Source organism: Pararge aegeria, chromosome 15 (assembly GCF_905163445.1).
Source record: "Pararge aegeria chromosome 15, ilParAegt1.1, whole genome shotgun sequence".
Classification (NCBI taxonomy): Eukaryota; Metazoa; Arthropoda; class Insecta; order Lepidoptera; family Nymphalidae; genus Pararge; species Pararge aegeria.
The window spans coordinates 15,648,195-15,672,697 of record NC_053194.1 but is presented as its reverse complement, the minus strand read 5'-3'; the positions used below and the strand labels follow the sequence as shown (position 1 = coordinate 15,672,697).

Genomic DNA, 24,503 nt, shown 5'->3' with positions numbered 1-24,503 from the left:
TCTTATATGGGAGAAAAGTTGAAAAAGTGTCCAGTTGTATGCGCTAAATAACAGTTCAAAAATCCTCCACAATGGCGCTGGTGGATGCACAGGGTATAGTATGAATGTAGCAATCGTAGATGAATTGAAGTATGCCGAGTTAAAAAATTTAATGTCATTATCGACTAAAGTAGTTAATTATTGAGAATTTCAACAACTTACGTTGTACAAAATATTGTGGTAAATATAACCTTACTTCCTTGTTTATTTTTCAAGCCTACTCTAACAATATTTATATATTTTGGCGCTTCTTTTAAGAGTTACCTTGATGCAAATGTGGCGCCATCCTAATTTAATACATTTTGACGACACTTTTTCATATACACAGATGATCCTCCTTACCTCTACCCTCCATAGTGCAGAGGTCAGTGCCTACCTTTTTTTTGTTTTCTCTTCTGGATTTACAGAGATTAGCCAATGTCAGGTGTCCCAGTGCCCACCTATAATTATCTGGGATTTACGTCAATCTTGTGTCAGCTGTGTCAGATTGTCGACCGTCTGACAAGTGATAATTAATCGTTTGTTTTGGTTTTTAACTGTATTTGTTTTTTAAATGTACCTACCTCTCTCAATAGTTTCGAAACGATGTTCTCTCGTTAGGTATTAATTTGAAATAATAAAAGAAAATGGATTTACCAAGTACTGCACCGTTACCCGACCGTTGTGTCAATTGTGCAGTAAGATTTCAACGCAATGTACGGAGACAATTACTATCCGAAGCAACAGCAGCTGTGCGCAAACTTATATCTGTGTGGATTTCTCGTGAGGTAAGTTTGGTTTATTTCACTGATCATTATAAAGTACCTAATGTAAACAATGCGTAGTGCACTATGCGCAAAATGAAAACAATCACTAGTGGTATCAGTGATTCATCATCGTCACCACATCAACTGATTGACGTCCACTGCTGGACATAGGTCTCTTGTAGGGAGTCTTAAAATTCACAGTCCTGGGTCACTTGTTTACAGCGTCTCCCAGCAACTCGTTTGATGTCTGTACACCTTGTTGGGAGCTGAACAACGCTGCGTTTACAGGTGTTGGGTCACCATTCCCCACTGCCCATTGGTTCTCCAAGCCACTTCAGCTTAGCAACTTGCTAAGCTGAAGTGGTGTGCACAGTAGTGCGAGTCCATGTAGGACTGTGGTGCATCAATAATGCAGTTGTATTTATATCAAAATACCCACCAACTCAATGTCATGAACATAAATATCTGGCAAATATGAAATTATAGTTATCAAAAGTTTAATTATTTACCCACTGTATAAATTTACTGTAACACCTTATTTCTGATTTGATCACCAGTGTTAATCAGTAATTACAATAACAGTATTAACAAATTTACTTACTTTTTCAGCTAGACCCACTTGATGCAGTTTGTGATAAATGCTTAACAATATTGCAAGACAGTATTCAGACCACTAATACATTAAGGAGGTATGGGTATGGGAATATTTGCATACCGTGTGGTTCTTTAGCTTTAAGAGCACACCAAACACATGATGTGCCTGTTGACGCCAGTGAAAGAAACATTATATTGCAGTGGTTATCACCAGATGAGGTACTAAATTTTAAAATATTTTTTTTACCCACCTAACTACCTGGTTGGTCTAGTGGTTACCATGCAGATCACTAAGTCCTGCGTTGGAGACCCTGTTGGGCCAATGAATAATAAGTACCATAAGTACCAGCCCAAAGTGTTGAAGCACGAATTGACGGTTATTTACCCTTGGTGAGCTTTTTAATCTGTTGGTCCTGTGCCCAATCTCTTTCTGTTTGTGTTAGAGCTGTAATCTCGTCAGACTTAGAGAGTGACAAAATAGTGAGTGCACCTGTGTTTGCATTTTTGCTGTGTTATAATATCTCCCCTGTAGCTTGGAATATCTCTTTGAGGATAAGCCACCATTTCAAAAATCACAGTACAATGAAGATTGGATTAAATAAATTATTATAAAAAAAAAAAAATTTCTTCAATCATCTCTTTTTTCAGGTGGAACGTTTACAACATGTCTGCATGTCTTGCTGGATGAGAGCTACCAGAGCTGTTCAAAGGAACAGACAACATGATGATAAAAGAGATTTTAAAATACAGCCTATAGATGCTGGAGACAGTAGTAACTCCCCGCAACCGCCCCCTAAGCCTACAAGGGTTGAGCCAGCCATTCACGGAGCACTGTCAACCATTAATATGACAAATTACAAGCGTGCTGCTTCTTCAAACAGTAAATGTATTTTTAGGTTATGTAAAAATGTACCTAAAGTATTAGTACCTACTATACTGAAGGAGAAATTACTTACTGACCACTCATTCTATGTGCCACAGTGTGCTCGTATCTGTAAATACCACTTAAAAGAACCTCATAACAATTGGAGTAGTTTATACAGCGCAAGTAACTGTTCTCTTTTTACTGCATCTCAAATGGACGACCTGTGTTCACTTCTTAAAAGTTATGCAAATAGACAATATAATATTGAAAGTATTATTGAGCATAATTCAACATTATGCAACTATTTGTTGGGCATCACCTATTGTCAGTTTATGGAATTATTAATTAAGATACCACATATAAATGAAAGAGTTAAATCTCCTAAAACAAGTCTAGCTATCTATTTAATGAAACTACACACAGGAGACACTAATGAACGCCTCGCTTCTATTTTTAATGTAGCTGCATCAACTGTGGCCAGAACCTTTAATATTGTAAAGCAGTGTTTTAAGACCAATTAATTTGATTGCACTTTGTGCTAATATATCCCTAAAAACAATTTATGTATTCAGTAAGTTGCTCAATATAATTTCGCAATACCAAATGGCTTATGTGGGAATCAAATCATTGATCCTGAGTTACTGCAAGATATAGTAATATAAATTAATAACTAAATTTATAACGACGATACACGTATCGCCATTTAGCCCAAAGTGTAGCTTGTGTTATGGGTACTAAAAAAAGCTGGTTACAGCACCCTTACAGGGTTCAATTTCTTTTGTACATTATCTTTTGTAAATATGTCAATCTATATCTATAAATAATTATGTCAATCTATATTACATTGTAATGGAATTGTAGTTGAATAAATAACAGATTAATAATTTATGAATACACAAATATTTTGTTATGCTCATCACACAAATATTTTCTAGTTGTTGGAATATAATTTTGATCTCAGAAAGCAGGGTAAAACGGAAAAGTTTGTGAGCTATTAAAATTCGCGGATGTGAAGTGAGAGGTGCGTAGGGCGTTATTAGTTTTTGGACACAATGCACTGTGTAGAGTGATCTACATTTGAAAATAGAAACGTATCAAATGCGCAACCTACGATGTCAATATAAATATTGCAAATCGGCCCGGAAAATTGAAGTCGTCAAACGATCAGACGTTCATTTTATCGGGGATTGAACAAGAATAAACTCAAACCCGTTATGAATGGGATAGCAGCGTTCAAAGAGCCAAAGCTAACTGCACGTTAACTGCAGCCGCAAAATTAAAAATTCCCGAGGTTTTTCCGTTTCGATTGCAAACATAGCCGCAATTCACGTCACGATCTCGGATCCAGTGACTTTACAAACGATCTGCGCTTACTGTATTGGGCTTGTTTCGAAATTTGGTGTGAGTGCAAACAATTTCAAGGATTTGCCGCACATCGATATTTTTGCATTGCATCCCTATTTTTTTATATAGTAATATATATATATTACATTAATATATATATCTGTTTTTTTGGTACATAAGCAACAATATTGCTAGAATATAATAATATTAAAAACTTGATAATTATCATATTTAAATATGATTTATTGTAAAAGTAAATTTAAAGTCAATATTAATATCCTGACATCAGATATACGGACCATTGTTGTTGGTCAACATACAATGATGTCACTGTTCTTGAGGATTTAATAATAGTGTCACTATACTGCTGTTAATACACAACTGTAATTATAAAGTTGTGTAATTATTTTTGTAAAATAATATTTAGAGTAAGTGAAATTAATATAAAATCATTGCTGTTAAAGTCATCATACAATGATGTTATTGTACTTAAAATATTAATATCTGTACACACAATTATGATTATACATTTGTGTCATTATACTTTAAAATGAAGGCTTTGCGGAAATGGGTTTTAGTAAACCACGTGATGTCGACAAGTATAAAACTTGGTGACTTGTCAACAATAAAAGTTTTTGTTTATAATTTGGTAGTAAGTTGGCTTAAAGTATAAAATATGTTTATATAAATAGAAAAACTATGTGTTATAAAAATGGAAATGCCAAAGAAAAAATTATTATGAAATATTGTAAATATGATTTGTAAAATGAATGGTTGCTGTGGAGTTTCTTCTGCCACTTTTTCTCTATAACATAGTTTTAAAAGAAAATATTAAATATAAGATTAATATGAAATATATGACCAATATACTTCAACTGAGTGTCGCTTCTTTTATTTTTATGTCATTTCATTTGGATTCAATCAGAAGAATTGAAGAAAGAACTTAAGTTAAAAGAAGATTCAACTAATTAGTTGAAAGTGTTAAATAAGATCAAATTTTAATTTAAAAAAATCTATTTCTCATATGGATATAAAACGAATGCATTATGCTTACAACTAAAACGTTCTTTATTACTAGACTTAACATTTTTAGACTAGAACCTAGAACTAGAGTTCATGTAGGACTGAATTGTTTTGATAACGCAGTCGTGTTTATATCAAAATACCCACTAACAATGTCATGACATACAATACAATACAATGTCATTACATGACATACAATACAATGCCATGTTTTTAATAAAATATAATTTTAAGTGTTTCTCTAAAACTATTTATTTGTAAAAATCCTAATAAATTTAAAATAAAATATCTGACAAGTATAAATTTATAGTTAACAAAAGTTTAATTATTTACCAACTTTATAAATTTACTGTAACAATATACCTATTAAAGAGATTGGGTTCAGTAGTAGTTCGTAGACTGGCTGACTGCGGATATGTGACGAGGTCGACAATCATTAAACGAAAAATTTTGGACGGCCGATTGGCGCAGTTTGAAGCGACCCTGCTTTCTGAGTCCAAAGCTGTGGGTTCGATTCCCACAGCTGGTAAATGTTTGTGTGATGAGCATGAATGTTTTTCAGTGTCTGGGTGTTTATATGTATATTATAAGTATTTATGTATATTATTCATAAAAATATTCATCAGTCATCTAACATCTTAGTACCACTTTATTCACAAACGACTTAATAAGTAAGCTTATAGAAAAGTCCTGTTACAGTTTTAATGATTACGTCAAAAATGAAAAAGCTTGGCTGTAAATTATTGCTCCAACCAGGTTGCTTCTTAAATAGTTTTAAATGATTGTAATAACAAAAAAAAACCGGCTAAGTTTGTTTTGGGCTTAGTCTAAGAATACATTTCACCATTGTGAATTTAGTAGACTACGAACTTTAGGCACAATGATAATTGGATTGCAATGGAATGGTGTCATAATGACAAATCTTGTAAAATAGCAGACTTTGGGCGCAGGTCGCGATTGGAACCTTCGTAGCTGTAGTTTTAAGTTGACGAATTTAGTTATCGCCTACTCACGTCTATGTCATATTGTACATGTAATATACTTATGCATCAAAAGTGGCATCTACCTATGCGCCTATTTGAATAAAGAAATATTAATCTAAGTAAATTCAGTGAAGCAATGAAAGGATTGAATTTTTGTTTTCCTATAGACATCGCTGAAATATATAATAATACTAGCTGTTGCCCGCGACTTCGTCTGCGTTTGATTTTGTTTTTAAAGTATTCAGTATCGCTAAGCCTTAAATAAGTGTAGTAGTATATATAACATGCGACTGTCAATTAATTAATTGCAATAAAATAAAATTGCGACTATAATTAAAGATCTAAGCTATCCTATCTCTTAAGTTGGACCAGACAGCTCACGGTGTGCTAATTTAATTTAAAATCGGTTAAGTAGTTTAGGAGTCCATCGCGGACAAACATCGTGACAGGAGATTTATATATATTAATAATATATAATATACAATACATTCGATTTAAGCGATGAAGATCAAAAACGGGCATTGACCGTGTATACCATCTGTTTGCGCAATTTTCCATTATGTAATTGACTGACTGACCTCATCCTGCGTTACTTCTATTTCATCATAACATGAACCCATTACCGGCCCACTACAGAGCACCGGTCCCCTCCAACAATGAGAAGTGTTTAAGGCCGTAGTCCACCACGCTAGCCAAATTCGGATTGGCGGACTCCACACTACTTTGAGAACATTATGTAAAACACTCGGGCATGCAGGTTTCCTCACGATGTTTTCCTTCACCGTTGCAGTAACTGATATTTTAATTACTTAAAACGCACATAACTTAAAAGTTAGATGTTTGAGCTGGGATTCGAATTCGGCCCCCCGAAAGGGCAGTTGAGCTTTTACATAATCACCGCTTATGATTCTACTTACGCAATTTTGTTTCTTTGAAAAAATGTACTGTCATCTGATTGACCTTACCATAATATATATGTTTTTATTTATACTATACTAGCTGTTGCCTGCGACTTCGTCTGCGTTTGATTTTGTTTTTAGATGTGGCATTAAATTTAGTTGTAGATCTAAAAAAATTAAAGTATTCAGTATCGCTAAGCCTTAAATGAGGGGTTTGCTGCTGTCCGCTGAGGAGTTCTGTCCTCTATCTCCAACCACAGTTTGGGCTAAATTAAACACATAGTAGGTATAACCTCTGTAGTTTAAAAATAATTATTTAAATCGGTTATAATTCGTCGGAGTTATGGTGTAAAATCGTCAAACACTCATCCCCTCTCCCAAAGGAACCGAGCTTTATGTCGGGATAAGAAGTATCCTATATTACTTCTAACACTTCCAAGTACAAGTGTACAAAGTTTCATGAGGATCGGTTAAGTAGTTTTTGCGTGAAAGCGTAACAAACAAACTTACATTGACATTTATAATATTAGTAGGGATATACTTATAGCTAAAGATATAAATAAAAAAAAAAGTAAATTAACTTTAAAACGTTGAATACTCGACCTATCGGTTAATTTGACAAAACGCTGGTAGGTAGGTACTATTGAACATATTGGCAGATGTAAAATGGCTGAAAAAAGTTCAGCAATTTGTTCCAAAAATGAACGTGGTATAAAAACTAAAAAATGTTATATTCGTTAAAATAGTTTTGACATTTGTGCAAGAATGTAACTTGGATCATAACTGAAAGAAACAATAAAATAAAAATCAATTACATCCAGTGTTTTAAAAAATACGTAAATTTTTTTTGGACGTTAAATAATATGAAAGAATATTAAAAAAAATGTACTACGAATAGCTTGTGTTATGGGTGCTAAGATGGCTGATGAATATATTTATGAATAATATACATAAATACTTATATTATACAAATATAAACACCCAGACCATGAATCACACAAACATTTTTCAGTTGTGGGAATCGAACCCACTGCCTTGGACATTTGTGCAAGAATGTAACTTGGATCATAACTGAAAGAAACAATAAAATAAAAATCAATTACATCCAGTGTTTTAAAAAATACGTAAATTTTTTTTGGACGTTAAATAATATGAAAGAATATTAAAAAAAATGTACTACGAATAGCTTGTGTTATGGGTGCTAAGATGGCTGATGAATATATTTATGAATAATATACATAAATACTTATATTATACAAATATAAACACCCAGACCATGAATCACACAAACATTTTTCAGTTGTGGGAATCGAACCCACTGCCTTGGACTCAGAAAGCAGGGTCGCTGCCCACTGTGCCAATCGGCCGTCATACTATATTGTTTTAAATATATTGTGAAGCTACCGTCAGGATACCTTCGCAATATATTTATAAGAGAGTCGAGAGGCAACGCTGCGGGGTTACATAATCGGGAAACCCCGCAGTAACCGCAAGCGTGATGCTGCACTTAATAACTTTTGGAAACTTTGGTACCAACATTTTGTTCTGTTTTAAACTCAGTTTAAACTACATAATTACCTCGATTTACTACACGATCAAACCACAAAGTCCAGGTTAATCATTCTACATTATCTAAGAACTAGCGAGCGGTGTTAACCGCGGAGAATAAAATAAATAATAAATAAATAAATATACTACGACAATACACACATCGCCATCTAGCCCCAAAGTAAGCGTAGCTTGTGTTATGGATACTAAGATGACTGATGAATATTTTTTAATAATAAACACTATACATAAATACTTATAATGTACATATAAACACCCAGACACTGAAAAACATTCATGTTCATCACACAAACATTCTCCAGTTGTGGGAATCGAACCCAGTGGCTCGGACTCAGAAAGCAGGGTCGCTGCCCACTGCGCCAGTCGGCCGTCATCAAGATTGATTACTTAGTTGAGACGTGAAGGAAGGAATCGTCTTACATGAAGGAACAAAGGGTTTGATGACCAGTAGTTAGACCTGTTACTTTCAGTCCTTTCAAATACCTCTGTGCCAAAAATCAAGTGGATTGGGTGCTTAGTTCCCTAACTAAGTAAGGACAAGCAAAATACAAACTTCCGGTTTTATAATATACCCTCTGTGTTGCGTTCTTACAACATCCGATTAAACAATAACAAGTCTTACTAAATCTACTTCTACGTTCCATTCTTACAACAGGTGATCAGTGAGCAACTGTCTAAAAAGTACGCTTAATTTTGCCTGGTGTAATCCCATTTGTGGTCCAAAGGAAGTCGTTTCAAATGGGAAATACAATACAAAGCAGAACTGGTTACGGCTAAGTTAGGACCGACATTCACCCAAACAAAAGTTATATAACAGTTGAAGCTTCATTCGCGAGTGAAAATAAAAGCCCAAGGTGGGAGCGAGAGTGTGCAAGTATGTGTCATTGTGAGCTTTGTGATGAGAGGCTGCGGACAGTCGCAATGCAGACACATTCGTTTACCAACAATTTTTTTTTTAATCTATTATTTTGTGGAGGGTTTTTCGATTCTGAACATGCCACCCTCATCGGAGTTACTTAAAGGATATTCATTACTGCCTACGCTTAATTGACACTTTATTTATGTCATAAAACATTCTAGTCTCCTTAGATAACGGTCCTTTGACAGCCGGTTGGCGCAGCCGGCGACCCTGCTTTCTGCGTCCAAGGCCGTGGGTTCGATTCCAATCTCATCTCATCTCATCTGGAAAATTGTTTATGTGATGAACATGAATGTTTTTGTGTCTGGGTGATTATCTGTAGGTATATAATAAGTATTTATGTGTATTATAAAAATCTCATAAAAATATTCATCATCTGTCTTAGTACACAACACAAGCTACGCTTACTTTGGGGCTAGATGGCAAAGTGTGTACTGTCGTAAAAAAACGGATGTGTCATACACCGAGTTCCCGCAAATCAAGATTAAAGTGAGCCCTGAACGAGAGTCTTTCTAATTCACTTCCGCCTTATTCCACAAAAATTTGATAAAACATCCTCGATAGCCTTCCTTCCATCCTAGATAGTTATATTCTGAGCACTTAGGCGAGGCAGATTTTCCAACTAGGTGTCCAAATCCGTTTAGGGGGATGTGCCTGCAACGAAGTCTTAAGGCTAATCCAGTGTCACTCTTACCCAAAAAATTTATAAACTAAATTCCGTTTGGATGAAATTTGAACACAATTTTAAGTTTTAGACATTTATTTATATCCGGCCCGTTATTTAGAATGTCGCTGAATGCGACTGTGGCTATTTAGTCTAGTGATAAACGACTAAGACACCGGGAGGTATCTTTGTATCGTTCGAGTCCATGTAGGACTGAGGTGCATCGATAATGCAGACGTATTTATATCAAAATACCCACCAACTCAATGTCATTTACTTTTTAAATTTACTGTCACATTCGACCATCCTGACAAAAGTTTGCGACCCCGCAAACGTACCTATGCCTTGAGAAGCTAGAGCTGGGAATCTACCACCGATTCGGAATGCTGATTACAGTATTTACATACATCGATTGATTGCAACGTCGCATGTTCCGTTTATAAATTACTATAGATTCATTTATTAATGTTATAGTGCAAGCTTTAAAATAAAATGCGGCTTAGTAAAATCCGGTATTCATTAGCTCAAAACTTATAAAGCAGGTAAGTAAAACTGCTCTCGCCAGTGAAAATAAAAGCCCAAGGTGTCAGCGAGGTTGTGCAAGTACCTGTCATTGTGAGCTTTGTGTTGAGAGGCTGCGGACAGTCGCATTGCAGACACATTCGTTTACCGACGAACTTATTAACAAAATCTACTTAATTCCCTCTGGATTTAAATTTGAACAGCCAGCTCCGCTCTTCTCTCCAGCTAGATAAAAAATGATCGTAAATGTTGCTGTTGGCAAAAAAAACTAATGAGTTTCTTGCCGGCTCTTCTCTGTAGAATCTGCTTTCCAAGCCGATGGTCGAGTCACTAAAAATAGGCTTACTTTATGAACATTAAGTTTATATAAAACGTAAGCTTACAGAAAAATCCTATTATAATATTAAGGATAACTTAAACGATAAAAAAGCTTGGGTGTGAATTGCTCTAGCTTCATAGCTAAATATAAATTTACTGGAAGATGGTGATAACAAAAAAAAATTTACCCGGCTCTTCTTAGACCAGGGCGCGTTTGGAACCCTCGTAGCTTTAGATTTAAGTTGGCGAACGGAGTTATCACCATCCTCTTACAATTATGTAAACAAATATGTATGAACGCTTCATAAGTGCCTGTGATAGGCCTACATGAATAAAGAAATTTTGAATTTGATTTAATTTGCTATACTCCGCGAAAAGCAGGAGAATCTGTATGGTGTAATTTACAATTTATTCAATCCGTATACTCCCAAATTGACTTACAGTGAATGCTAAGTCACTCATAAGTATTAAGAATTATTCATTGTAAAGTCAACATCTCATGAGGATGCTCCGGTTTTGAAACGTGCGTGGAGGGACCATTGCCAAAGATCTGTTTTGTGTGGAGTATAAGGGTTGAAGGAATTATAAATTACACCATAGGCAGTGGCGTGCATAGAAGGTATGCACAGGTGTTGCAGTTGATACAAAATGAAGGAAATCTCCATTACGAGTTATAAATACTTAAGGGTAGGCTTTTATAACTCTCACAAAGCTATGGTTAAGTTTTATTATAACTCCTACTGGAGATTTTCTTCATTTTATATCATCTGCATACCCTGTGCATACCCTCTATGCACGCCACTGACCATAGGTACGGTGTATAGCAAATTAAGCTTAATTTTTATAATATATCATGGAATTCCGCAAAGTAACGCCTGCTTCTATCCAATAAATAAATACTTGACGTTTCAAAAGTACATGATATAAATGAATTTTGAAAACAGTTTTAATTTTGAGACACTTGAACTTTATTGGCCTAGGCGACCGCGAGCGACTGAGTGACTGCACACTTGACTAAAGGGTGATTATATTCACATAAGGACATATAATTAACTTTATATGTTCTTTAGTAATCATCATCATCAAAATCAAACCATTAACGGCGCAATACAGGACACAGGTATCCTGTCCGAATGTGAAGGGTTTAGTCCACCTCGCTTGCCGAGTACGGATTCATAGACTTCTCATGCCTATAAGGCTATAACTGTCCACTTTTGGACTAAAAAACTCTCCCGAACGGGAACGTTTGCCAATAAACACCACGCTGGCAGACAGGTGGGTGATCGCAGCAGGGTGGTTACGTATCTCGCGACAGGCTAGCGACAGGCGACACGCGATCACTGCTGTCAAACGTCATATTTCCATACAATAAATAAACAAAAGTGACGTTGCCACTGCCACGCTGACACTGGCAGAATCACTTTGGTCCCACCCACAGTGCAAAGGGCCATAAAGAAAGAAAGAAGAAGTGACGTTTGACAGTAGTGATCGCGAGATTTACGCCTGTCGCAAGCCTATCGCGAGCATATCAAAAGATACTTGTACGTAATCACCCTGCCGATATTTAGTCGCTAATTATGTACTTAATTAAAAAAATAAGAAGGTAACACGTTTTAATTCAAAGCTAGTTTTCCTTAGGAAACTCGAAGTTAAAGCCGTTTAAACCAATACAAGGGAGCAGAGTTTACCTAGCCTACACCACACAAGCACTTAAAGCGCTTTGTATAGCTGCAACAGAAATAATTAAAGCGGTCAAGTGTGGACCAGTATAAAGTCGGGCTTGTTAGCAAACCGTCTCGGCCGCAACTCATTCCAATTTTTTTCCCCTTTTTATAGAGTTCCGTGCCTAAATGTCTAAACCGAGATCTATTGGCGTCACTCTTCTACCTGACCGTTAGTTATAGGATTTGAATATTAAAGTTTGGAGCTTGGCTTACGTGGTACCGTCTACCATTTTTATTATTTACCAAAAAAACGGCCACACATAAAACCTGTATTAATCAATCATCATCATCATCTTCTTCATCAATCCAACCAATTGAAGTCTAATGCTGCACAACGGTCTTTTGTAGGGAGTTCCACGAAACACTGTCCTGAACCGGTTGCCTCCAGCAGCTCCCAGCGACTCGCCTAAAGTCGTCTGACCACCTCATTGTGGGCCGACCTACGCAGCGTTTAGCAGCGTGGGTTAGCCATCCCAGCACCTTAGGACTCCAACGTTCATCGTTTCATAGCTATGTGACCCTCTCATTACCACTTCAGCTTCGCGACTCGCTGAGCTGTGTTGGTAACTCTAGTTTTATTTATTTTTCATCGAATTTTCATCGAAAAATACAAAATAAAAGTATTACATTTAAAATGTGTAAAACATAAACTCTTAAGTGTTCTACCGTTACACCCTGCGCCGTCGACAATCATTGGTCGTGAATACAACAAACTAAATTCTACAATTACATTCTCATTCTCATTAGTTCTTCTATCGATCTCCTCATTTCTGATTTGATCAAGTAAATATACTCCTAGCATAGCTCTCTCCATCGCCCGCTGAGTTACTCTGAGCCTTCTTATCAGGTGTTAATCAATAGCTGGTACGCATCAAATAAATAAATATTATAACTACGTATCAGACCGTAATCATAAGTATAAAGTAGTAAACTCGGAATGAAAAGTTCTTAACTTGATTTATAATCCTTCTGCTCCTCATTCATAAAAAAAAGGCAGAAGATTAGGTTTTCTTCTTATCCTGGCCTGTGAAGAGGTTATGAATGAATAAATGACTTTTATTGTACACCAAAGAAAAAATAAGTTGCGGAGATATAAACATACTATAGCAAGAGGTTCAATTTGGTGGCCTTATCGCTACATAGCGGTTACTTCCAGTCAACCAAAGGCGTAAAAGGAAAAACATAGAGAGTTTATGTAAAACCTCAATCAATGAAGGATAAAAATGTTTTTTTATCAGTGTAAATAGGTTGTCCATTTAAGACCAATTTTGCAATAGGACTTATTTACTGTATTTCAATAACTGACATTGACAATGTAATAAATTATCTAACGCAATCGTTTTATACAGAAGAATTAAAAAAAAATCTTCTCCGCTCTTTTTACGGTCATAAAAACCTTATTATATCCTCAACTTAAGCATCGCGCATTAAAACAATGTTTTATGTACTTGGTGTACAATCCACTTTTTACCATTAGTAGTACGTACACAATAAAAAGCAGTTGTTTTCGTATTTTTCGTTCCCGTCCGGTGGACAGATGTAATAAAAAATACCGCAAGTGTCGACCGTAACGATGCAGTTAGCCTAGCTGTTAACTTTAAACCCGGACCGAGTCGCGATCTGCAATTAGTTTTAAATTGCACTCATCACTTCGTTTGCATTTTATACTCTTGACATTAATTGCTGCAATTTGTAAAAATGCTGTAATTTATATAAATGTTACATAGAAATGAATGGAAATAATAAACTGCCAACAAGCACGATTTCGACGAATGCAAATATTATGACCTTCTTCACATTGTCCCACTGCTGGGCACAGGGCTCCTCTCATAATACAAGAGTAGGATTTGGGCTGTCCACTAAGTCCTGCCTTCTGTCTCTGATAACATTTCCCAGAATTACACGGTTACTCTCCAACACTGCCAATTGTGAACGTATAACCACTTAAGTTGTTTGAATTACGTCACCGACTACGCCTATTAATGATTCTCACAATGAAAAACCAAGAACTTTACCAAAGAAGATGCACGTACAACTGTTGTATGTGAATCTTGTCGATGTGAAATATCTGTTAGCGATGACACCGAGAACAGCGGATGACACAGCTCTCATTCATGCCTGTTGCTCAGTTTATGTCACGCAATAAATAGCGCACGCCGAGTGCCAGCGATGCGGCAGGTATGCGGTGAGTACACGGAAGAATATCTTTAGATCTTATTATGAACTCTAATATGCAAAACTCTCATTTGCAATTCCTTTTAGAGCCTGAAGTGCAAAATTTGCGTAAAACGGGGGCCATACACATTGGTAATAATTTAAAATAGGTTGTGTTGATATAGAAATGTTAAATATACTGTTAGGAATCAATTCCAAACTAGTATAAAAGGCGGGTGCAATTTTCCTATAAAAGGCGATTGACATATTTGTTTGGAGTTACTCCCAACAACGCACAAACACACAGCCAACACAGCGTCTTCGCCGGCGAATACGAGGGCCCCGATTTCTGACGTAAACCGGACGTGGTCCCTTACCACGGTCACGGGGGCGTTCGGACTAAACAATAATTGGTCTAAAAGTCCACCAACACTCAGATTAACGTCGAACCGAGCCGTGGTCTCGAGCCCTGGGGCTCTTCTCATGGCGAACTTTCGCGCTCGCCCAACTCCCCCGGTGACGCCGTAGCAACCCCCCCGGTGGTTATCGGCAAGTGTCAATCCGAAAATCGGAAAAGTTGTTTGGAGTCAATTTGTCGTCTACCGTTGCGCCGCCATCTTGTGTTTAGTTATTAAAATTAACGTAACGTAAATTATTTATATTAAATAACGTAAATATATAATATTTTCTTTCCAACATTCAGAGCGTATTTCGGTAAATTAAAGATGAAACCTAAAATAAGATTTTACAACAGTATGATAATGCAGCAGCTGTCTAATGGTCCGTTTTTAATGCTCAAATTTTTAATTTCCTTTTTAAAACCTATTAAAGCGATTTTAAATCTTCTTCTAGAAAAGTTATTTTACTTAGCTATAAATCTTTTCGGCTTTTTTATAAGGAACTAAGAAAACGGTCATTTTTAAATTAAATACGGTTTTCCAGAGCTGAGAAAATGAATGGAGCACAGTGTAGCGTCTAATAAAAACCGAGTCAGATTCTCGTAAGTGGCTTTCAGTTACTAGACCGACATTTTAAATGTTGAAAAGAACTGTCTGCCATCTTTATTTTAAAGGGTAGTTAAGTTCCTTAGTTAAGAAATAATTTAGTGAAATGTTCAGTAGTCTTAAACTATAGCATTACACTGAAATTTGTTCACTAAAATGTCTGGGTTACTTGTTTATTTAAGAATACTAGTGGTCGCCCACTTGTCGAAATTTTAAGTTTGAACAATAATTATAATAAATTTAATAATCGATATATACATAAATGTTATTTTGGCTTGTGTACGCTTCAAAAACTCAAAAAGTATCGGTGCAGAACTTTTTGCTATCGAGCTGAAATTTTAGCATGATATATAATACGCATCAAGGATTGTTTTATCTATTTTTCTCAACCATTTAACCACAATGTGCCACAGCGAAGCGTGGCAGGGTACAGGTAGTTTATTATAATTAATGTTTTGTGTTTTGATTAATATTCTATTGTCAAAGACTTTACTTTTTTATCCAGAGATTTTGACAAGACTAGTATTCTCCTTAGATTACGTGTAAGTATACGTAGGGATTGCCTTGTTCGGCCTTAGTGAAAACGGGCATGAATGGCGTTGAATGGTATACGAAATCTTTTGTAGTTTTTCCTATCCAAGATTTTTACAAAGATTCGACTTATCAATTATTATCCCGCGACGTATACAAACCGCGTCTAACCGTAACAGATTTCTTTGTAAAAGTATTCAAAACTTGCTCTCGTCCGAGAGATGAGATCAAAGAATTTTAGAAGTGCCATTAACGTGATTCTTAAGACACAGTGCCATTAGCCGTACCTAAAAGTGGTTGAAGTGACACGATATCAAACAACATTTTGGACCCTGGAGCTAAGTATTGAGACCATCGATCCTTTATTTTCGACTAGAGGAGAGTAATGTGTTCAACATCCTTTGTCCATATTCGATTTAAACAAAATTGGTGGCATTAGCTTTTTCACAGCGACCCCATTGCTCGTGGCTATGTACTTCATAATAAATTTAATATTTTGGATGTGAGAGTCCAAGAAATGCAAAGGAAAAAATGTGCTGGAGAGAAATTCACGACGCTATGAGGTGGCCACCAACCAGTGGCGTACACTACATACATGTACAAAAGCTCGCATACCCAAAATATTTTATATAACTGGTATTGGAGGGGAATTTCTCCATTTTATGCATACCCTGGTCGAAAATCCTGCGCACGCCACTGCCACCAACTACGCTTTTGTGCAGCCCAGGAATTCTGTAAAAATTCAATTTCACCGTAGACCTGACGTCTCAGTTTCTTGAAGTTTTATTTTATACTTTAAGTATGATACAACGACCTACTACATTTGGCATTAAAAATAATGGTTTCCCCACAGCCAAAAAATAAAAATAAAATGCTTCCAGAATTGTTTAAAATAGCGGGAAATGAAATTGGTAAAAGCTGCGCTACGAGGTGTTACCGGGCCGCGGAGAATAAGTCTGAATACGTATTTTCTTTATTGCAATTAGGTATGTGTACAGACTTGTACATCGTGGGGAACACCTCATTGTGCAGTATAAATCTAATTTCGAAGAAGTCTTAGGTACTTACATCTTATCGCAACTAAAAAATACGTGTTCAGACTTATCTATAGTTTATTTGTTAACATCTAGGTAAGCATTGAGCAAGGAACCCTGTGCGAAACAGGATTTTCTAGAAGAAAGATTTTTTTGTTTGTTGTTTGTTGGTTTGTACCCAATAGGCTCCGAAAGTATTGGACATAAAACAAATTTTAATAAACAGCACTAAGAATCAGTAAATAAATAATATCGATACGACATCATTTGTTGAGTAATCCCGATTCCTGAACGGAAACTGTAGGTCTTGGTAGGAGAAATGTCAATGTCAGGGGAATAAGGGGGAGAACTAACCGGTGGTTGTGGAAAAACAAGCAGTGGTAGAAGTTTAAAAGGTCATTCTGTTCTCTTACTTACCAATATTTCTAACAAAAGCGAAACTATCTCAAAGTAGCATAGGTTATAATTTATTTAAAAAAACAAAAAGATCTTAAGAAAATAACAATAAAAACCTAACGTAGCAAAATTTTGCCTGTAAAACTATTGCTTATGCATAAAAAGTATGTACATGATTTAAGTACTAATTATAACCTACAAAATCAGTTTTTGTGCTGTTAAATTTTGGTAGAATTAAAATAGCCGATAGAAAACAAAGTGAGTTAAATTATAATCACAGTATCAATTCTTGTTTAAATAAATAGTTTTATCATCAAGAGTATTAATATAGCAGTAAAATACTTTTTAATTCATTCCAATTGGACGTTAAATTTAGAAGTTATCGCGAGTTAAAAATAAATGGACAACTTCTTTTTAAATACAACACTTTTATTTTAAAAATAAGAACTTTAAATTGAATGCCACACATCTCCGAAATAAACTGTTCCTACGGGATGCTTTAAAAACAATAACAAACGCGGACGATGTTGCGGGCAACAGCTAGTACGAGTATATACTAGCTGTAGCTGTAAATATAATTTTACCATTTAGAACCAGCAGGATTAGAACGCTTTACCAATTAAGCTACAGTTATAAAGATATAAATAACATGAATTTAAATGTGTTGTGATTTTAAACTAGGTACATAAACCTGATACTGGCAGACTTTTCCCGTGTGCGCTAACTGGAATACAAGATTAATTTATCGTTACGAATTCCTTCGAAAACGAGTAAACGGGTAATTACCTCGCAGATATTACCATTCACCGCATGATTGGACGGAAATTGAGTCTTGAATGAACACCGAAACAACATTTAGTACGCAATAGCACTTCTTTTTATCCTTAAAACGATTCAAAAGTACTTGTACTACTTAAAATAATTGAATTGTAATTTTTATTTTAGAATAGTAATGCAGTGTTTTTTCACGTTCTGACATTTGAAAATATATCCATTTAGCTTATTTAAATACTAAGCTTTTGTGACTAACCAAAATGCAATCGCATGCAAGAATTCTTTGGCCACATAGCTTTACTGGAATGAAATTGGTTGGAAATAATTTTAGATTGGTATTATTGTCGGTGGTATGAAAATTGGTTGTAAGTTCTGCGTTTTTTATATATTAAATGGTTTCAGATTCCAGCCGATCGGAAGTGTGTTTTTTTATAACGATATTTTTTGTCTCAATTTCCAGTAACCGTTTTACTTAGCAGAGTTCTCCTCGGCATCGCCGATTTTTTACTATAGTAATTCGTACATACAATTTTTTATAGCATATGTTATGGTTTAATTTCCAGTATAACGGAGAGCAGAGTTCTCCTCTGCATGGCCGAATTTTTACTATAGTAATTCATACATAAAAAGAATAAAGAATGTACAGTATCCGAAAAGAGTGAAAACACGTCTCACTTCACACCCGCGGATTGTGCTGGCTCTCAAACTTTTCCCATTTTCCCCATTTCATGGTAAACGTTAAACTTAAGGCTTAAACTAATTTCTGTCAACTGCTAAATGGAGTGAAATGACTCACCACCTGTTCTAGAAACCTTACTAAAGTGGAGGTGTTTTTGATGATTCAATATTTTCTGTGTGCCGTGTGCGTCAATGTCACCACCCCTCCTCTTCCCATGGATGTCGTACGAGGCGACTGAAGGAGCATAATGTTAACAATAATAATAAATTTATTTAATTTCCCCTCCTATTGGAAGAGGCATTTAGTGGAAAAAGCTTTCAAAAGCTATTCAAAATTCAAAATTCATTTATTTCAAGTAGGCCTAATACAAGCACTTTTGAAACGTCAAGTCTGTCCGTGTGTAGTGACTCTACCACCGGTTCGGAAGGCAGATTCTACCGAGAAGAAGCCGGCAAGAAACTCAGCAGTTGCTCTTTTCCAACATCAAAATTTTACATTTTACATTTTAACATTCATTTTTCTATCTTGTGAGAGATGAAAGCGGAGGCGGATGCTTCCAAGCAACCTTGTCATTAAGAAACTCATCAATTGTATAATAACCTCGCTGTAATAAATGTGTTTTAACACATTCTTTAAACTTATGCATTGGTAGGTCCAAAATTACCTTAGGAATCATATTATAAAATCGTATACACAATCCCACAAATGACTTCTGCACCTTTCGCAGACGATATGCAGATGTCACTAATTTATGACCATTTCTTGTAAGTCGACTGTTTATATCCACTTTTTGTTTATAAAGACTAATATGTTGTCTTACAAATACTATATTGTTATAAATATATTGTGAGGCTACCGTAATTATACCAATTTCTTTAAATTTTTCACGGAGGGATTCACGTGATTTAAGTTTATATATTGACCGTACAGCTCTTTTCTGCAATATGAATATAGTTTCAATATCAGCAGCTTTGCCCCATAATAAGATCCCGTAAGACATCACACATCCCGTAAGACATCACATATTGATGATGTTTTCTTTCACAAGCGGTTGAAGGTATAAACCACATGATTCTATCAATTATACAAAACAGATCGATGTTATGTTAATTACTCAGGCATAATTAATTACCTATGTTAATTCGGAGAATAAATATTTAACATATTTAAGCCTAATTAATGTCCCACTGATAGGACTAACATGCGAGAAGAATATAGAGCTTACACCCACCAAGCTGCTCTAACGCTGGTTAGCAGGATAAGTAACGATAATTGAAAAATTACTGTCATAGAGGTGTCGAATAGGCGATGAAATTACGCAAACGGCCGTGCTAATTATTTATAAAATGTAACATATTATAAATCAATCTTAAACTTTATCTGTCATAATCATCATCACTTTAACCGATTTAAGTCCACTGCTGGACATAGGTCTTTTGTAGGGAGTTCCAAAATCCACGGTCCTGGGCCGCTTGTTTCCTGCGGCTCCCAGCGACTCATTTGATGTCGTCTGTCCACCTCGTTGGGGGCCGACCAACGCTGCGTTTACCTGAGCGGGATCGCCATTCCAGCACTTTGGAACCCCAACGTCCATCGGTTCCCCGAGCTACGCTTCTCAGCCACTCGCTGAGCTATCTCGGTAACTCTTGTTCTTCTACGGATCTCCTCATTCCTGACACATTGCTCTCTCCGTCGCCCGAAGAGTGATTCTGAGCCTTCTTATGAGGCCACGTTTCGGTTCCGTAAGTCATCACTGGTAACACGCACTGTTAGAAGACTTTGGTCTTCAGACACTAAGGGATATGGACGAAAAGACGCCTCGATGTTTCCCGAACGCTGCCCATCCGAGTTGGATTCGGCGGTTTACCTTTTTCTCAAAATTTATCTGTAGTTTATTATTTTTTGTAGGGCACTCCATAATCGATACTGAAGCCATAATTGTATTTTTTTAAATTTTTTCTGTCAGTCCGGCGTGATCTTGGCCGCGCATCACGCTGTAACTACTGAATGAATTGAAATTGAACTTTGCATTATTTGAGTTCATACTACGTTGTAGCTTGTAGGAGATAATTTACTTTTTATACCAGAATTCAGCCCAGATCCTTTGGGAGAGGGGGCAAAAGTGTTTAAGGATTTTACACCATAACTTACTCAAATGGAAACCGATTTAGTTCAACCAAAATTTCGTGATGGTCTGATGAATATGATAGGAGGTAGATGACAAACATATTCATCACTCCTCACTTAGTCTTAAGTTAAGTGTACTTTATGTATTCCATGTCTTAACAAAAGTTAACAATACGTTAAGTCTTAACAATACTGAATACATAAAGTATTGCCACATATATGAGGAATTTACTGCTGGGACTGAATAAAGGGAAAACGAAAGTGGGTCCCCGGGGAGTTCATTTAGAGCATTACAGATATTTTAATAACCTACACCTCAGTTGTTTGTTTAAATACGTTGAAAAAAAGTTGCACCGTTATCTTTTATATCTGTACTTAATATCCATAGGTTTGTATATTTGGCACTATAGTCGTAAAAATGTAATAGGCCCGTTTTGACATTTGTGCAAGACCATAGAATGTAACTTGGAACGAAACTGAAAGAAACAAAAAAATAAAAATCAATTACATACAGTGTTTTAAAAAATACGTAAATTTTTTTGGGACGTTAAATAATACGAAAGAATATATCGCGAGTATTCTTTTTGCGCTTACTTCATAGTAGCATGCAATTTATAATTGTTGCGAAACGTTCCGAAAACAGTTACGTTCTCAGTCTTTTTTTTTTTATACTAGAGCTGTAACCATTTTTTTACTGAATATCGAAATTATATATTGTGTAGTTATTTTTACTGCAACGAATGAGCTTGGTTCTCAAAATGTGTTCTAAATAATGAGTCTGAGTTGATGTATCTGACCAAGCGGCACATGACTGAAGCGTCCCCGCGCGCACTGCGCAGTTTTTCGTTCCTCATCTTGTAAAGTTGACTGTGCGCTCGTTTAAGTTTGATATATATTGTTTACTTTTACGTTAACTATGGCTCTTCTATTTTGGACATTAATTTAAACATAGTGATTTGACTCGATTTTTGTGTTTGTTTTTATATAGTACTAACTCTGTTTCAACATGTTGAAAAGTGGACGTATAATCAACATCCAGTTACGCGTATTGGTTGTGAAGTTAAAGGAATACTTTGAACGAACGAACACTTTACAATACATAATAATATCAATCCAGTACTGATACTAACTTGAATTGATTTATCGTGAGTATCGAGTACAGAGTCTTATGGTTCCATAACTAGTTACGTCGCGATGACAAATGTCAAAACGGGCCTATTATATTTTTACGACTATAACGGTACGATTAAAAAAGTCTTTACGTTAGGTATCTGATTTATTGAGGAAGGTCTTAGATTAAGTAGCAATACGCGGACAAAGCGACAGGGCACAGCTAAAGTTAAATATATATATAAACCTGTATGTTAAATTTCATGGGACTACATTTCTGAAAAGAAAAAAATATATAAATTTACTCAGTGAATGTCACATTTTCCCCTAACATTTTTAAATTTATTATCAGAATAACCCTATTTGAGCTTTAACGTTCAAAAACGTTATTTTATGTTTACACAACACACGAGTACATTTCATAATGAGTTTACGCTCTCCATTTAAAACATGACGTATTCAATTAAATTAGTTTTAGAAAACATAAAATTAATTTAATGTTAACATCTTGGAAATTGTTATGACATGTCGGACACCCAAATTTAAATTTATAAACATTATTTAACACTGCTTTATTTTTCGGTTAGGACCACTAGCTATTTACGTTGGAAGGTTATTCGGAAATGTTACAAAAGTTTAGGTGGGTAGGTACATTTAAATACGTACTATATATACAACGTTTGTATATCCCTGATTTCTTATCCAAAACTGAATCGATTTAATTACTTTTGACGTGAAATTTTTTAAGAAAGATTACGTGTAGGATTCCTCTTTATTTTATGTTATTTTTTTCAATTTGCCTTTGAGTCCTCTTAACGTTGCAGAAAAAGGTGCCTTATTGGTCATTTTATGGGGTCAGATTTTCTAAAGTATTCAGCTTTCCAAGAAGAAGAAATGATAGCGTGTAGTTTACACAAGACTTCGATTTTACGGAAAAGAATGATTGCTCTAGAGGCATTATCCAGGGAGGAAATAGGGTTTTATTTCGGTATAAGTTAGCCCTTGACCATCTAAGACTGCATCATAAAGTCTAAGATGGTAGTGGGCTAACCTGTCGTGGAGTAAGTCAGTTAACCTATAACCAAACCCCTAGTCAGTTTCTACGCGAAATCTTACCGGAAAGCCAAATATAGCGGCACTAGCGCTTAGCGGCTCGCCTTTGTCGGCAGGGTAGTAACTAGCCACGGACGAAGCCTGACATTAAACAAATTAATTTGTATGGAGAATCCCACCTAAACTTTCGTCTTAATATGGAAATAATGATGATAAACAAACACTACACTCATAAAAAAACAATTAAATTGTTTGTGGTTGTCAACTCTATGCCCACATACTTGAGTGCCAAGTAAGTCTCCGTACCTGCTGTATCTACTTAAATTAACTGTTATTTATAAGGCTATATTAGAATAGGGCTATACTTAAGTCCCTTAGTTTGTTTTTCCTTTAATGTGATTTGAACTTATAGTGATACGTTTTGTGATTTCTTTGTCTTCCTGGAATATAAATTGAAACGTTTAGTGATTTCTTTGTCTTTCTGGAATATGATTTGAAACGTTTAGTGATTTCTTTGTCTTTCTGGAATATTATTTGAAACGTTTAGTGATTTCTTTGCCTTTCTGGAATATGATTTGAAACGTTTAGTGATTTTTTTGTCATTCTGGAATATGATTTGAAACGTTTAGTGATTTCTTTGTCTTTCTGGAATATTATTTGAAACGTTTAGTGATTTCTTTGTCTTTCTGGAATTTGATTTGGAACGTTTAGTGATTTCTTTGTCATTCTGGAATATGATTTGAAACGTTTAGTGATTTCTTTGTCTTTCTGGAATATGATTTGAAACGTTTAGTGATTTCTTTGTCATTCTGGAATATGATTTGAAACGTTTAGTGATTTCTTTGTCTTTCTGGAATATTATTTGAAACGTTTAGTGATTTCTTTGTCATTCTAGAATATGATTTGAAACAATTAGTGATTTCTTTGTCTTTCTGGAATATGATTTGAAACGTTTAGTGATTTCTTTGTCTTTCTGGAATATTATTTGAAACGTTTAGTGATTTCTTTGTCATTCTGGAATATGATTTGAAACGTTTAGTGATTTCTTTGTCTTTCTGGAATATTATTTGAAACGTTTAGTGATTTCTTTGTCATTCTAGAATATGATTTGAATTTTTTATTGATTTCCATATTTTTCCTGAATATGATTTGAAATATAATTTTTATCAAGCTAAGCACGATAACGAAATCACAAGTAAGGGTAGGGCGACGGTAGCACCCTTTACCATCGCTTTAAACAGTATCATTTTTAAATGACATTTTCATATCAAATACCTTGTCGTATATAAAATAGGAACTGATAAATGCAAAAGTGTATCAGTTTGTTTGTTTTATTGTTACCTATATGCAACTCAACCGTTGCACCAATTTTAATGAAACTTGGCAAAATGTATCATGCATACTGCAGATGTTCATAGGATTCCGGAAAAGC

General features: G+C 35.4%; 2 protein-coding genes across 2 annotated transcripts in view; one reads left to right on the top strand and one right to left on the bottom strand.

Moving 5' to 3' along the window:
• The window catches only part of LOC120629788, a 149,530-nt gene that overhangs the window by 122,744 nt on the left and 2,283 nt on the right, over window positions 1-24,503 (bottom strand). The window lies entirely within an intron of this gene.
• LOC120629790 lies at window positions 541-4,044 on the top strand. Its single transcript, XM_039898834.1, has 3 exons — window positions 541-806; window positions 1,395-1,598; window positions 2,028-4,044. The coding sequence occupies exons 1-3, from the start codon at window positions 666-668 to the stop codon at window positions 2,763-2,765; spliced, it is 1,083 nt and encodes a 360-aa protein (XP_039754768.1). The 5' UTR covers window positions 541-665; the 3' UTR covers window positions 2,766-4,044.